This window comes from Daktulosphaira vitifoliae, unplaced genomic scaffold (assembly GCF_025091365.1).
Source record: "Daktulosphaira vitifoliae isolate Bord-2020 unplaced genomic scaffold, ASM2509136v1 Scaffold_3, whole genome shotgun sequence".
NCBI lineage: Eukaryota > Metazoa > Arthropoda > Insecta > Hemiptera > Phylloxeridae > Daktulosphaira > Daktulosphaira vitifoliae.
Genome location: NW_026099574.1, coordinates 35,389,431 through 35,402,663, shown reverse-complemented (window position 1 = coordinate 35,402,663; position 13,233 = coordinate 35,389,431). Strand labels below are relative to the sequence as shown.

The following is a 13,233-nucleotide window of genomic DNA, read 5'->3' as shown; positions in this document are numbered from 1 at the left end:
TTCCCTCGTTCCCCGTAAATGGGGGAAACCTCCAAAAAAATTACAAATTTAAAAATCGCTAATTTTCGAAATTTTTTCAATTTTTTTTACTAAAAACTGCCGTAACTTTTTCAAAAATGAACATATGAATATAATTTTTTTTTTATAGATGCTTGATATCTTTATCTATCAGTTGCTATATTTTTTTTGTAAATTTGACCTTTTTTCTGCCCACAGGGGGGGATTTAAAATGACAACTTTTTCACAACAAATTTACTTTTTCAACATAACATTTGAAAATGTTCCGGAAGGTCTGACACTTTTATATATATTTTAAATTAAAGCTAATGTAATATACTTTAATGTGAAAAAAAAAAATTTGACCTCTGGACTTGTCTTCACGGCGAAAATGGCTACCGAATGCTATTTTCGTGTGAAAATTCTCGATTTTATTATTTATATTATATTTAACTTTATAATGCTATAACTTATTGAAAAGTTTATGGATCCACACAATTTTTTTATGAGAAATAATATTTTTTAATAAACCCTTTTTCATTCGACATACTTTATCTTAATCGAGATATTAATAAGGAACCAGCAGATCAAGTAGCTTTTGGAATAAAACACCAATTTTTTTTAAATTAAACACTATCTAAAGATTTGCATCGAAGCGTTTATTTTTGATAGTGATTTTAATCACTGTCAGATATCATTATACTTGATCCAACTATGCCACATCACCACTGTGCCGCGACCCCCCTGTGCTGGGTTTTTTTCCTTGAAATAACAAAAAAATAACAAATTTGATTGAATTTAGTAATTTTGTAATTCAATATCATAATGTTTAATTATTAAAAAGTAAGCTGCATAGGTATAATTTTTTTTTCTTGAAGTAATTTGTTTTATTAAATAAGATAATTATATAAAAAAAATATTAGATTCATTATTTAAACTTTATAAAACAAGTTATGTTTATTTCAAAATAAGTATAAATTGTGTTCTTTTAGAGTGACGTTAGACTTTTAGCTCAAATAAAATTGTTTTAGTTTTAATTCCGTGTCAAAAATTGTGTGCAAAAATTAAACTATATAATTTCGCAATACTAATTAATCAACATACAATATTTCCAATAAAAAAAAATTCAAGTCTTGTAAAATTTTTTTTATAAATTTGAAATAGTATTCTTATAAAGTGAAATATAACACTGTAGTATGTGTAGAATAGTTAAGCAGTTTATTTATTATGTTTATGGTTTTTAAACAGTGTCCCGACTGCTCCTGGTGTTTTCATTAATTTCCGTTTAACATTATGTGCTCTAATACTGACCGTGATGTTTGTTATATTATTTGATTTTGTTTAAATATTTTATTTTTGTTGTCATCTTTTCTTTGTAGACATTGTTATTGATACATTCGTATTTTTGTTCATGTTTAGCTTCATTTTCTTTTTAAATTCTTAATTAAAATTAATGTGATTAATAATCTTAACTGTAATATTTATTTTTATTGCGCTAATAGCTTAAGTACTTGCGTGTATTTTATTCCTGTCCCCTAATCTAAACACAAGCTACGGTATGTTTTAAATATCAACCATTTACAACTTCAATTTTCATAGTTTTGGTTAATAAACAACGAGTTGTATTAATCATTAATGTTTAACGACATATTAACTTAAAATTAAATTTCACCTATGGTCCGGTCATATCTATCTGATGAGTGTGACAGTTCGTCTAGGTGGTGGAGACCCTATCATAGCTAGTCGTTATGCAAGCGGCAAATCACGTTGTTGTGTCAGGCCTTTTTTTTTTTTTTTTCCCACGACCGGCATTATTGTGGGCCGCCCTGGAACTGCCGTGAGGCATTACTTCAGGGCGGCCCATGCCGTCTTAATAATTCACACCACCACGTTGTGAATCAGCCCAAAATTAATCAAGAGCTAATTCGCAACGTGGTGTGGCCCCCTCCCGTTAACTGGATCCCGCAGTGGGAACCGTTAGGGAGGGTTGGCAAAATAACTCACAAACAAAGACACAAAAAATAAGAACAAGAACCTAAGGCACCGGCCTAAACCAGCGCCTCAGGTTCTCCTGTGCCGGGCGGCGTGGCTGCCTCTGTCTCAGGCGTTCCGCTTCCTCCTTCTTTAATAAGACGGATTCGGCGAACGCCTGGACGAGCCTCCACGCCTCCCGACTCCTCAACATCAGGTCCACCATGGACCCGACTCGGAACGTGGACCCTAGTCGAGACTCCAAAGAGGCCCACGCCTCGCAACGAAAGAGGGTGTGCAGAGCGCTATCAGCTTCTCCCGGGCGATCCAAACAGTGGTCGCATGTCGGCGCGGCTGCTTTACGAATACGGTGTAAGTACTCATTAAAGCAGCCGTGGCCGGACATCACTTGGGTGAGACGATAAGTCATCTCATCGTGAGTCCGGTCCACCCACCTGTCCAGCCGATCGGGTCCTATGAGGGACCTGGTACACTCGCCTCTCGTCGTTTCCTCCGAGAGGCGAGTCCGCCACCGGAGCATGGTCATCCGCCTGAGCGCTAGCCGGTCCTCGGGTTCAAGGCACCGGTTGCGTTCTCGGCGGAGCTCATGCACAGCGGCGCGTTCCTCGGCGAGCAGGTTGGCGGGCGGCAGTGACGACAGGATACCCGCCGCCACTCCGGACACCGTTCGGTACGCCGAAACTGTCCGGATCGCCGCCCGCCTCTGCATCCTGAGCAGGGCTTCACGGTTTTTGGACGAATACTCAAGAGTATCCGCCCAAACCGGCGACACGTACAGGAGGACCGAGTGATCAATGCTGAGTGATCATGCCCAGATTGGGCATGAGTCCCGCCAGGCAATTCATGACTTTCTGGGCCCGCTGGGCCGCACATTACTCGTGCGGCCCGAACTTTAGACGTTTGTCTATGACAAGGCCCAGATAAGTCATGGAGTTCTTAATGTGTGTCAGGCCGACAAAAGTCCTTTTTCAAAATTAAGTAAATTTATGTGTTTCATATATTTTAGAGACAAAATAATCCTATATCTAAAATATGGTAAAAATTATAAATTGCATTCCTGTATCCAAAGAAGTAGATAGATTATACTCCGAGTATGGAATGAATAAAGATCAAGTTAAAGCAGATGTTGCTAATATAAGAAAATGGATGTTAACCCAACCTCATCTTCCTATTTTTCCAGAAGAAAAAAGTGGTAAAACTGTTGTACATAATGTAATAAAATATTTGAAAAATGAATTTTTGTTTTTTTTTTCAGAAGAGCTAAATTATCAAATTGAAGGCTATCTTCGACTTACAAAAAATAATATCGAAAAATCAAAAATTGCGTTAGATTCTTATTTTTGCTTGAAAACATTATATCCTAAAATTTTTGAAATAAGTAATCTGTACGATTATGTTGATAGTGATATATTTGAATGTGTGTAAGTTTAATTATTTATACAGAGTGATCGTTTTATCATAAACCACTCAATTACTCGCAAAATAAATACATTATTGTTAAAATATTGTTGGTATTTTAGTTATATATATTTCTTAATTTATGAGATATTAATTATATTTAATATCATCTCTTATAACTTATAGAGTGTCAATTTTATATTTTCAAATAGTAACATACATTTTCAATTCGCTAATATAACAGATAATGATCTATTTAATAATAATTTGATAATTTTAATGGAAGTTATTAACAATTAATAGTGATGACTGGAGATGAGACATAAGTATTCTTATTTTTATCACTAGTAATATCCCATCCGTAGTGTTCATCCTAAATAGGTTTAAAAATATTAATAGTTTTGCGAAATACTTGTCTTAAAGTTGTTTTCGATCATTCATCTTCTTAATTAATTCCATTTTATATTTTATTAACTAGCTAGTTATGTATATTGTCATTTGAAAAAATAAAATCAACACTTCTTAAGTCATATGGGATGATCCTAAAAAGTATTTAATAGCTCATAAATCAAGAAATATAAGTAACAAAAAAAACAAAAATTTTTTTTTGTCAATATTGTATTTTATATGCGAGTAATTTAGTGGTTTATGATAACCCGATCACTTTGTATAACAAGAAGAAATTAAATGATTATTTTATAATTTTATAATACAAGGTCAATGTTAATGTTACCAAAACATACACCTGATGGTTTGAGAGTAATGTATTATGGATTTAATAACTGTAATAGCCATTTGTTTCAACCAGTTGAAATATATCGAAGAATTCGTATAATGATTGATGTATTGTTAATAAAAGGAATAGATTTTACTGGATTACATGTAATTTGGGATGCACGATATACTTATATATCACAAATAAGACGGCTTGACTTATACCAACTTAAAAGTCTCATAAAACTGTCCCAGGTTTGTTATTTTGAAGTAAATATTTTAAAGTTCTTATAACTCTTTTTTATACTTCATTACTGCAGTTTTTATAATGTTTTATTTAGATACTTCATAGAAAAATTATATTTTAGTTATTTATTCTGATAGTAAGATAGTTTTATGCGTAAGTTTATTGAAAACTAATCTAAAAAAAAAAAGCATAATGAATGTTAGTCTCTATATATATAATATATTTATATATCACAAATTATGTGATCATAATTATATTATAGATATTATGAGACCTAAAACTTATATTATTAAATAAAAAGATTAATTGACTGTTCATTATTGTAATGCAAGGAATACCTGATAATGAGAATGCGGTGATTAGTGGAGATATGAATAGACATGTAGATAATGAGAGGAGAGAATATGAAAGAGTACATGAAGGATATGGTTTTAGTGGGAAGAATGAGGTTGGAGAAAGAATCCTGGATTTTGCAGTATCGTATTATCTTGCTGAGGTTAATACTTATTTTAGAAAGAGGGAAGAACATAATATAACTTATAAGTGTGGGAGGAATAGATCACAGATTGATTATTTTATGTGGATGAAAGAGAGCGTAAAGCGAGTAAAAGATTGTAAAGTTATAACAGGCCGGAGTGTAACTACACAACATAGACTGATGGTAATAGAGTTGTGGTGTACCGAAAAGAAAATATACAAAAATAGAAGGAACACGGGGGAAAAATCAAAGATCCGGTGGTGGAAATTGAAAGGGGAAAATTAAAAAGAGTTTGTAAAGACGGCAAAAGAGGACGGTGTGGAAGTCGAGGGAGACATAAATGATGTGTGGAATACATTTGCTAGTTGTGTAGGAGTAAAATGCCAGGAAACAAGGAAACCTGGTGGTTGGATGAGGACGTTCAAAAAATCATAGGAAGTGAGAAAGAGCAATTCATAGTATGGCAGAAGAGCAAAAGGAGAGAAGATTGGATAGAGTATAAACGCATGTGCAAAGAAGCCAATTGTGCAGTAAGTAAAGCGAAGTTTAAGGGGTATGATGAGTTAATAATAGTATAAGAACAGCTTGATATAGTATTAAATTAGACATATTAAGACCATTTTTTTCCTAAAGGTGAGTTCTTTTTGGACAATGTTTTCTTACATGGAATCTGCGTCCGTATAAATAATTATTTATCGAATACGTGATAGTAAACAAATCGTAGGGATGTTTTTTATTTTTAAGTTTATATTTTATTTAAAAAAATATATATAAAAAAAGGAAACTTATTGTCTCTCGTATTGTCAATAAAAATGTCAATTAAATAAGTGTAAATTAAAAATTATACAACCGTTTTGAAATACAGCAAGAAATTGTAATTTTTAAAACTGGACAGATTATTAAGTAATTTATTTTGACAATATTTTAGACATTTACCTTACTGACGACATACATTTTTTGGAAACTTTTTTTCCTTTCAATGTTTGATAATATTCCAAAAAAAATTATATCTTTAAACCTACGTCAAGCTAATACAGTTTACTTCAAGACGAATAAAGAAAAACTATCCAAAATTTTATTTATGAGATATTTAAAATTAATACTATTTTCGGTAAAAATTGTCAATTTTTAAAATTTTTCCGTAGTAACAGAATAATCACATCATTCTAAATTATTTCAAATTGAAGTTTGACTTTAAGACGAATTGACTATTCATTACTGTAGAGGGCAGATTTTTTTACCGTGAACTACTTAATTATTCAAAAAATAAAGTTTAAATTTTTTTATATATCATGTTTATTAATTATAATCATGAATTATTCATTAAGTTCATTCCATATACCTTATAAGGGACGCAACTTATTTTTTTAAAATAAGTACTTATCGATTTAAGTAGCTTATTTATTAGGTTATAATCTAAAAAAAAAATGAAAATGACACGTTGATAACATTTTGTGAACCGTTATTTCAAAATTTATTAACATTTTATAAATGTTTAAAATATCTTTATGTGCTATAATAAAACTAACTTAATAAAATTTATAGTATAAAATTCTTGGATTTAAACATTTTAGAATTTTGTAACACATTATTAATAAAAATTTTATAATTAAAATACGAATTTATTTAAGCAATATGTGAGCATTACTGAGTTAATGTAACAACAAAATAAAATTACAATGAAATAATATTTAAATTATTGATGCAGAAAGCATATCCTTTGCGTATGAAAAAAAACTATGTGTTGTTCCCTCCAGTTTTCTTGGATGTGACAATGAAATTTATAAAACCATTCTTATCAAAAACAATTACGGAAGGGTATTATTTTTTTATTTACATAACAAAATTTTTTATTTTAATAAATTAAGGGCTATTTTTTAATTAGATGGTAATTACTAAAAATATTGAAACTCTGTGGAGCCATATACCTAAAGATATTTTGCCAATCGAATTAGGCGGAAATGAATATACTCTGAATGATATAAGAGGTAAAGTATAATAGTTTAATAATTATACTGATTAAATTAAAGTTATTTATTATAATAATTATTCAGTTAGTTATTTATTAAATTTTTAATAGGTAAAATTTATACCTAATAGAACTACAAACATTTTTGAAAATTTTTCATATATATTTATGGATTTTATAAAAAAAATTTCTACCAAGTGTTACTCTTACCGAGATTTATCAAACTCGATAAAATGAGCTGAAATTGCTCGTAAGTTAGATTCTATACGTATATTTAAAACGCACATAGCAGATGTATAAAAAATTCAAAATACGCATTTTTTGTTTATTTCATCAATTTAATGAATAAAATATGCCGAAAAAATCTTCAGTATTATTTTAAATTAGTATTTTGTACGTTAAACTGTTGCACAAAATAAGCTAAAAAAACATTTTTTGAAAATCTGTACTTCTAAAAATTATGTATAAAAAAAAAAGTATGATAGTAGGTCAAACATAAAAACAATTAAACATAGATTTATTTAACGTACATGAAGGANTATGATAGTAGGTCAAACATAAAAACAATTAAACATAGATTTATTTAACTTTTAGGTGAATGGAAAGATTATATATTACAAAATAGAGAATGGTTCATCTCCAATGCAAACTATAAATCAGACGAAGCTAAAAGAATGAGAAAAGAAAAAAAAATTGAGTTATAAAATTTCAATAAATTCAAATTGGACTATATAAAATTATTTATTACCATAAAATTATTTTTATGGTAAAATAAAAATAAATATTTTTTTTGTACATAAGTTATAATAGTTTTAATATGATTATAATTAAATAATTTTTTATAGTTAAATATATAACATATGTTTTTAAAATGAATATTTCAGAAAAAACAGTTTTAATAAATCATAACAAATAAGAACATATTTTATAAGAATAAATTATCATTATTGACTTTTTATTTATAACATTATGGAATATGCATTTTTCAACAAGCAAAATATGAAAGTCATAATTATAGCAACAACAATTTTTTTTTTATTAGTTAGGATTTTTAGTTAGTTATTAACAGAAAATGTTATTAAATTAGGTATGAAACGCAACAAGCATAAAACTATAACATCATGACTGTATAGTAAATATTTTAAATAATTATTTATAACATGTAAAATAAAAAAAAAAATAATAATTTAACTATTAATAAATTGAGTTATTGGACTAGTGGTCGATGTTTTACACATTGTCTCTGACAAAACTAGTTATATAAAAAAAAAGAAAATAGAAGAAAAAAATATGTATAACAAAAGTTTCAATAACAATAATACATAATATACTTTATACATTATAGGATTGTTTTCGATTATATTTTTGTATTCACTAAGTTTGCTACTAAAATAAGTAGTTGAGCTTTGTAATGTTATGTTGTTTCATAAAATATTTTGTAATTTTCTTTTTGCGATCTTTGAGTAAATCACGTCAATTGGTTTAGTTTTATCATATAACATTGGTGCTTGGAAGACAATTAGTGCGGTACCAAGTAGACACGCCAATGTGAAAATCCACAAGAAAAGTCGATCGAGTACCATTGCCACGTACTGCCAGTCTTCGATAATCTAAAGATATATTTCAAATTAACAACAATTTTTATCATTTATTAAAGATCAACTATAGTAATTTACTCTTATAACTGTTAAAAAAGAATTCTTCTATTATATGTTTTAATTATAAGCTCTATTTTATTTTATCAAAAATTTTTCATCACCAAAGTGGCTCAATTTTTTTATATATATATATATATATATACACTAGGTCAATTGTAACAAACAATGAGATCAACATAAACCCGTTTTCTTACTTACTGAACACACTAAATATATATATTACGTAAATATTAAAATCATTTAATATTAATTTAATTATAATACTATATTTCATTTATTTAAAAATTGCCTATATCTGATTTTTCTGTTACCTCATCGAATTTGTCTTGATTTCTAACATGTTGAGCAATAAATTTAGCATCCTGGATTGTCTGCATGGCTGAATCTTGTCTGGAACGATGATCAACCGGACATCGAGGATGATGATGATGATGATGAGACTCGAACGTTAGACTGGTTAGTCTATCTTCTGTTGTAGTTGTGGGGCTAAACATATCATCATATTCTTCATCAGCGTCGATTTCAATAGCATCATCGTCTTCTTCTTCAACTCCACCGTCTTCTTCGTCTTCATCGTCAGAAGCCATGTTAACAACAGTGTCGTTCGATCCAGTTGTATCATTTGCTACACCGCTGCTATATCTAGAAACTGGTAATGGTGGTGGAACTCCATAATCGAAACTATAATCTCGATCATAACCTAAGTACTTGTCTATTTCTGAAGGTACATCAAAAACACTAGACAGTATTCCATTAGGTTTGTCATTGTCGTCTTCGTCAATTGAGTCTTCTTTCTTTGGTCGGCTGATAAATAGAACTTTAGGAAGTATTACTATAAACATCTTTACAACCCACGGTTTCATTTTGTGTGTAACAGGCGATCTAATAAAAAGTTTAAATATTTAATTCAGAAGCTATTTAAAAAAAAACTAATAAGCCATTTTTATAATTTTTTGGGGAATGAAAATATAGCTTAAAAAATGCAATTGTGAAAATAAAATATGGAAATAATGTAAATCAACACTTTTGAAATGCAAAAACCATTTTTTTAAAAATAATAATTGTAAAACTGAATGGTTTTATTCTGATCANACCGTTACAAAAACAGACAATGTGACCAGTACCATGGTGAACAGTAAATATTTACCCAAAAGTGGCACAGTGAGTGATGTGGGTGGTATAATTTCAACTAATAGGAGAAAGAACACAGTCAGTGATAGTAGAATAGATATACATAGCGATACCTTCTCTCCTGATTCAGATGGTAAGTAAAACACTAGTACAGATAAAAATGAAATACCAACGCAAGGTATAATCAAGTTGACTGTATAAAATAATGTTTTTCGCCTTAGCGTGATGTTGAAATAGATATCTAAATAAGGTTCTTCACAACAGGAATAATACTTCTCATGACGAACAGCTGGTACTCCCATGATATCCCATTCTACTGATAAATAATAATCCTGCAGATCAATACCCATTTCAATTTCATCTGAATCTGGAGCTTGCGATATGTGTCTTAAATCCATCTAAAAAAAATTTAAAAAGTGAATATATTTTGGAATTTTTTAATACAGAAAAAAAAGGTAATTAAAATATTTGTGAGCAAGATTGTTTAATACTAAATAGCTGTATTGTGAAAAAAACTTAAAGGCAAATATTACATTAATACAGTGAGGTATCTAAACTAGAAAAACAAATGGAATACTTTCAACGTGTGGTTACTTCGTGATGAATTTTCCATTAACCTGATAATTTACCTTTGAACCGACCGAAAAAAGCTCTATCCCAAGCCACACGTAGAATCGGAAACGTTACACTAGATAACTTTTTCTCACCATATATCCGTCATAAGTCCACGATCCAAACTTCATTGAGCAAGTTTGTTCATCAAATGGAAAATATTCGACATCAATTTCACAAAAAGATTTATAAATCGCAGGTGGTTTCCATTGAACTTTACCAGTATAATGAAGTATCGCCTTGGTCATTATGGTTACTTCATAACTGCCATCAGCGCTAGATAAGTTAAAAAAATGTAATGGAACAGTTAAACGACTGTTATGATTAGAGCACGGAACACTATGAATTCATTATTTTTGTTTAAAATTTAGAGAATTAAGAATTTGTGCAATATTGTTCAGGTAAAGCAAAAACAAATTTATCATAAAGGAAAATAGGCCCCTCTACGACCCTACAACTATATACACTGTTATAACTTTTTGGTTAAGTCTCAATTAAATTAGTCAACATTTGAACTGACTGGTTATATATTCAGAATAACTATACAAAATTTATAGTACATATGATACTGTACTCTAATTACGATAAAGATTTTACACATTGTTTATTTTGTGATAGAAATATAAAATTATGGTCTAATTACTAGTATTAAACTGATTTACAAGGAATTGTTGTCAGAGTTGAATATATACTCTTCTAATTCAATTTACCTCGCTGAATCCAAATCTACAATTAAATTTTTCTATATATTAGTTTTTGAGATTATTACTAATAAGTAAAAAATGAGCAATTACACATAAAATATTAAATGAACATACATTATTAATGAAATATAATACATATGAATGCATAACTAATAAAAAATTTGATTTCAAACATTTTTATAAATAACAGTTCAATGGTAATAATTAGGAAATTTTCTTAGTATTTTTAAACACAATATTTTATATTAATCTCAAACATTTAAATTCAGTCAAACTTATCAATTATGAAATAGTAAACTGATTCCTTTTATTACTAAGATTTATTCTTAATACTTTTTGAATATAATATTTAACATGTGCTTAATTTTAAATCTTAAAATTATCAATCTGACATTATGACATTATTAAACATACGATTTAAAACATTTTTTACATTTACAATGTTAATGTTACAATGTTTTTAATTTTTGCACATTTTTTAAGTTTAATATTGTATATTTTTTATAAATAACAATATTTTACGTTTTTTGATGTAATATACTTGTTAATTTACTTTTTTTTCTTCTGTTTTAACGTTTTATAATAACCCATGATTTTTATAATTTTAATAGAAATCTTGGTAGTAATTGCTATTTAAATCTCGGTATTAAAAAATTAACTGTAGAGAACCAAAAAAAAGAGGTTAAACATAATATTTTGAATCAAAATTTCGCGCGGATTATCGATAACATACTAAACATTAAAATTAGGAATAATTTGTAACACATTTTTTTTTTTAAATAAATTTTTTTTATGTGTAATTACTAGTTTTTTATTTAATGGTAGTGACCTCAAAAACTAGAAATAATAGAATAAATCTAATAGTAGATTTGGATTCAGCGCAAAAAATTGGATTAGAAAAGTATATTTTTGTTTCTGTCAAATTTAAAAATTGTCAATTTATAGACAAGTATTATTAAACGGTTTAGAAGAAAAAAAATATTAATTTATTTCAACATACTTATTGTATAAAACAATATCAGGCAACCAAATATGTTCTGAAGGAACATATAATGTATCTACTCCGCCGTAATCTTCTGGATTCCATTTTAACTTGTAATCATTCCATTCCTAAAAAAATGTATCAATCCATAAAAGGAAAAAAAAATTAAATGACTTCTTACTTGCTCAACCCATACGTTTGTTGTCATTATTTGATTCCTTAAATTCTGTAATAGAATAATGTGTTAAACATTAATTAGTTACTATTTTAAATATATGAATTTAATCAAATTTTGTACTAATTCATTTTTTTAAATATACAAATATCTGCAATTATCAGTAAAATAATACTTTTACATTATATTTTAGCTCAATGTAATTATTTTGTGTTTTAAAATAAAGAAAATTATTGTAAGGGGTGTGTTAATTATTTAATTGATAGAAATTGGAAGCTTGTATTGTGGATTCTTAAACAATGTAAATTAAAATGGCACCTACATTAACTATCTATAATTAATATTAATCGTTTATAGCTCTTATATAAATAAAATAAAATTAAACAATGGTTTTAAAATTGATCCAATATATTTGATTGTTAAAAAACAACAACAAAAACAAAAAACCATTGCAGTGTTTTATTGAAATTTTGATTTTTATTCATAAATAATAAATTTATACTTTTATGTAAGTTTGCTCACCTACTATAAGTATTACTTTAATGTGTTAAGTTTTTAATGTTATTAGTAATTAAATATTATTTTAATAAAATATGTATAAGAAAATATTCGATAAAATGTGAGTGGAGATATAATTTCATTGATATCAATTTAAATATGAATTCTATGTTTAAATGATTTTATAGAAAATATATTTTTGATATTATTTCATGAATTATTTAAAAACAAATATCTAAAATGTATTATTCATGTTAAGTTTATAATATGTTGAAATTTAATAAGAAATTATTAAAAATTTTTATATTCGTGAATAGATAATTTAACAAATTTTGTATACACAATAAAATGTAAATGTAAATATATTTTAATTTTACTTACGACTTCAATTAATTGAGATAATTTAAGGCCCATTTTGACAGTTAAACGATCTGAATTGTTACCGACCGGCCTTATAAGTCGGTTATAATTACTAAGGAGATCGTCATACAACCGTTTAGCATCGGGACTGCTGTTTACAAAGGAATATGGTATCGCTAAAAGTGTTAAAATAACCGTAGAAATAACAAAATTATTTGTCTTCATATCTAAAATTAGAAAAAAATGATAATTATTATTTTCAATAGTTGGTTTACATAAAATAAATATTTAGCTATAAAAATTTATTTTAAAAGACTA

At 27.9% G+C, this 13,233-nt stretch overlaps 2 protein-coding genes across 8 annotated transcripts in view; one reads left to right on the top strand and one right to left on the bottom strand.

Annotated features, from left to right (window-relative positions):
* LOC126902484 (uncharacterized) overlaps positions 1 to 7,603 on the top strand; it is a 9,319-nt gene extending 1,716 nt beyond the window's left edge. The window contains exons 2-7 of one of the 2 annotated variants that reach the window (XR_007703224.1): positions 2,996 to 3,181; positions 3,245 to 3,410; positions 4,104 to 4,356; positions 6,535 to 6,644; positions 6,712 to 6,814; positions 7,390 to 7,601. Coding sequence is in view for 1 of the 2 variants with exons in the window: in XM_050679810.1 (XP_050535767.1) it covers positions 3,022 to 3,181; positions 3,245 to 3,410; positions 4,104 to 4,356; positions 6,712 to 6,814; positions 7,390 to 7,499 (792 nt within the window). In the remaining variant the exon portion in view is untranslated. Of the gene's footprint in view, positions 1 to 2,995; positions 3,182 to 3,244; positions 3,411 to 4,103; positions 4,357 to 6,534; positions 6,645 to 6,711; positions 6,815 to 7,389 lie in introns of both variants that reach the window. The other variant, XM_050679810.1, reaches the window with a different exon arrangement.
* Positions 7,604 to 7,783: 180 nt separating this feature from the next.
* The window catches only part of LOC126902482 (acetylcholine receptor subunit alpha-like 1), a 15,138-nt gene continuing 9,688 nt past the window's right edge, over positions 7,784 to 13,233 (bottom strand). For 3 of the 6 annotated variants that reach the window (XM_050679805.1, XM_050679807.1, XM_050679806.1), the window contains 5 exons: positions 12,937 to 13,142; positions 12,064 to 12,108; positions 11,901 to 12,010; positions 10,292 to 10,472; positions 9,542 to 9,982 (listed from right to left, as the gene is read on the bottom strand). In XM_050679805.1, coding sequence (XP_050535762.1) covers positions 9,542 to 9,982; positions 10,292 to 10,472; positions 11,901 to 12,010; positions 12,064 to 12,108; positions 12,937 to 13,142 — 983 coding nt within the window. Of the gene's footprint in view, positions 8,406 to 8,764; positions 9,336 to 9,541; positions 9,983 to 10,291; positions 10,473 to 11,900; positions 12,011 to 12,063; positions 12,109 to 12,936; positions 13,143 to 13,233 lie in introns of those variants that run through there. The other 3 variants (XM_050679803.1, XM_050679804.1, XM_050679802.1) reach the window with 2 other exon arrangements.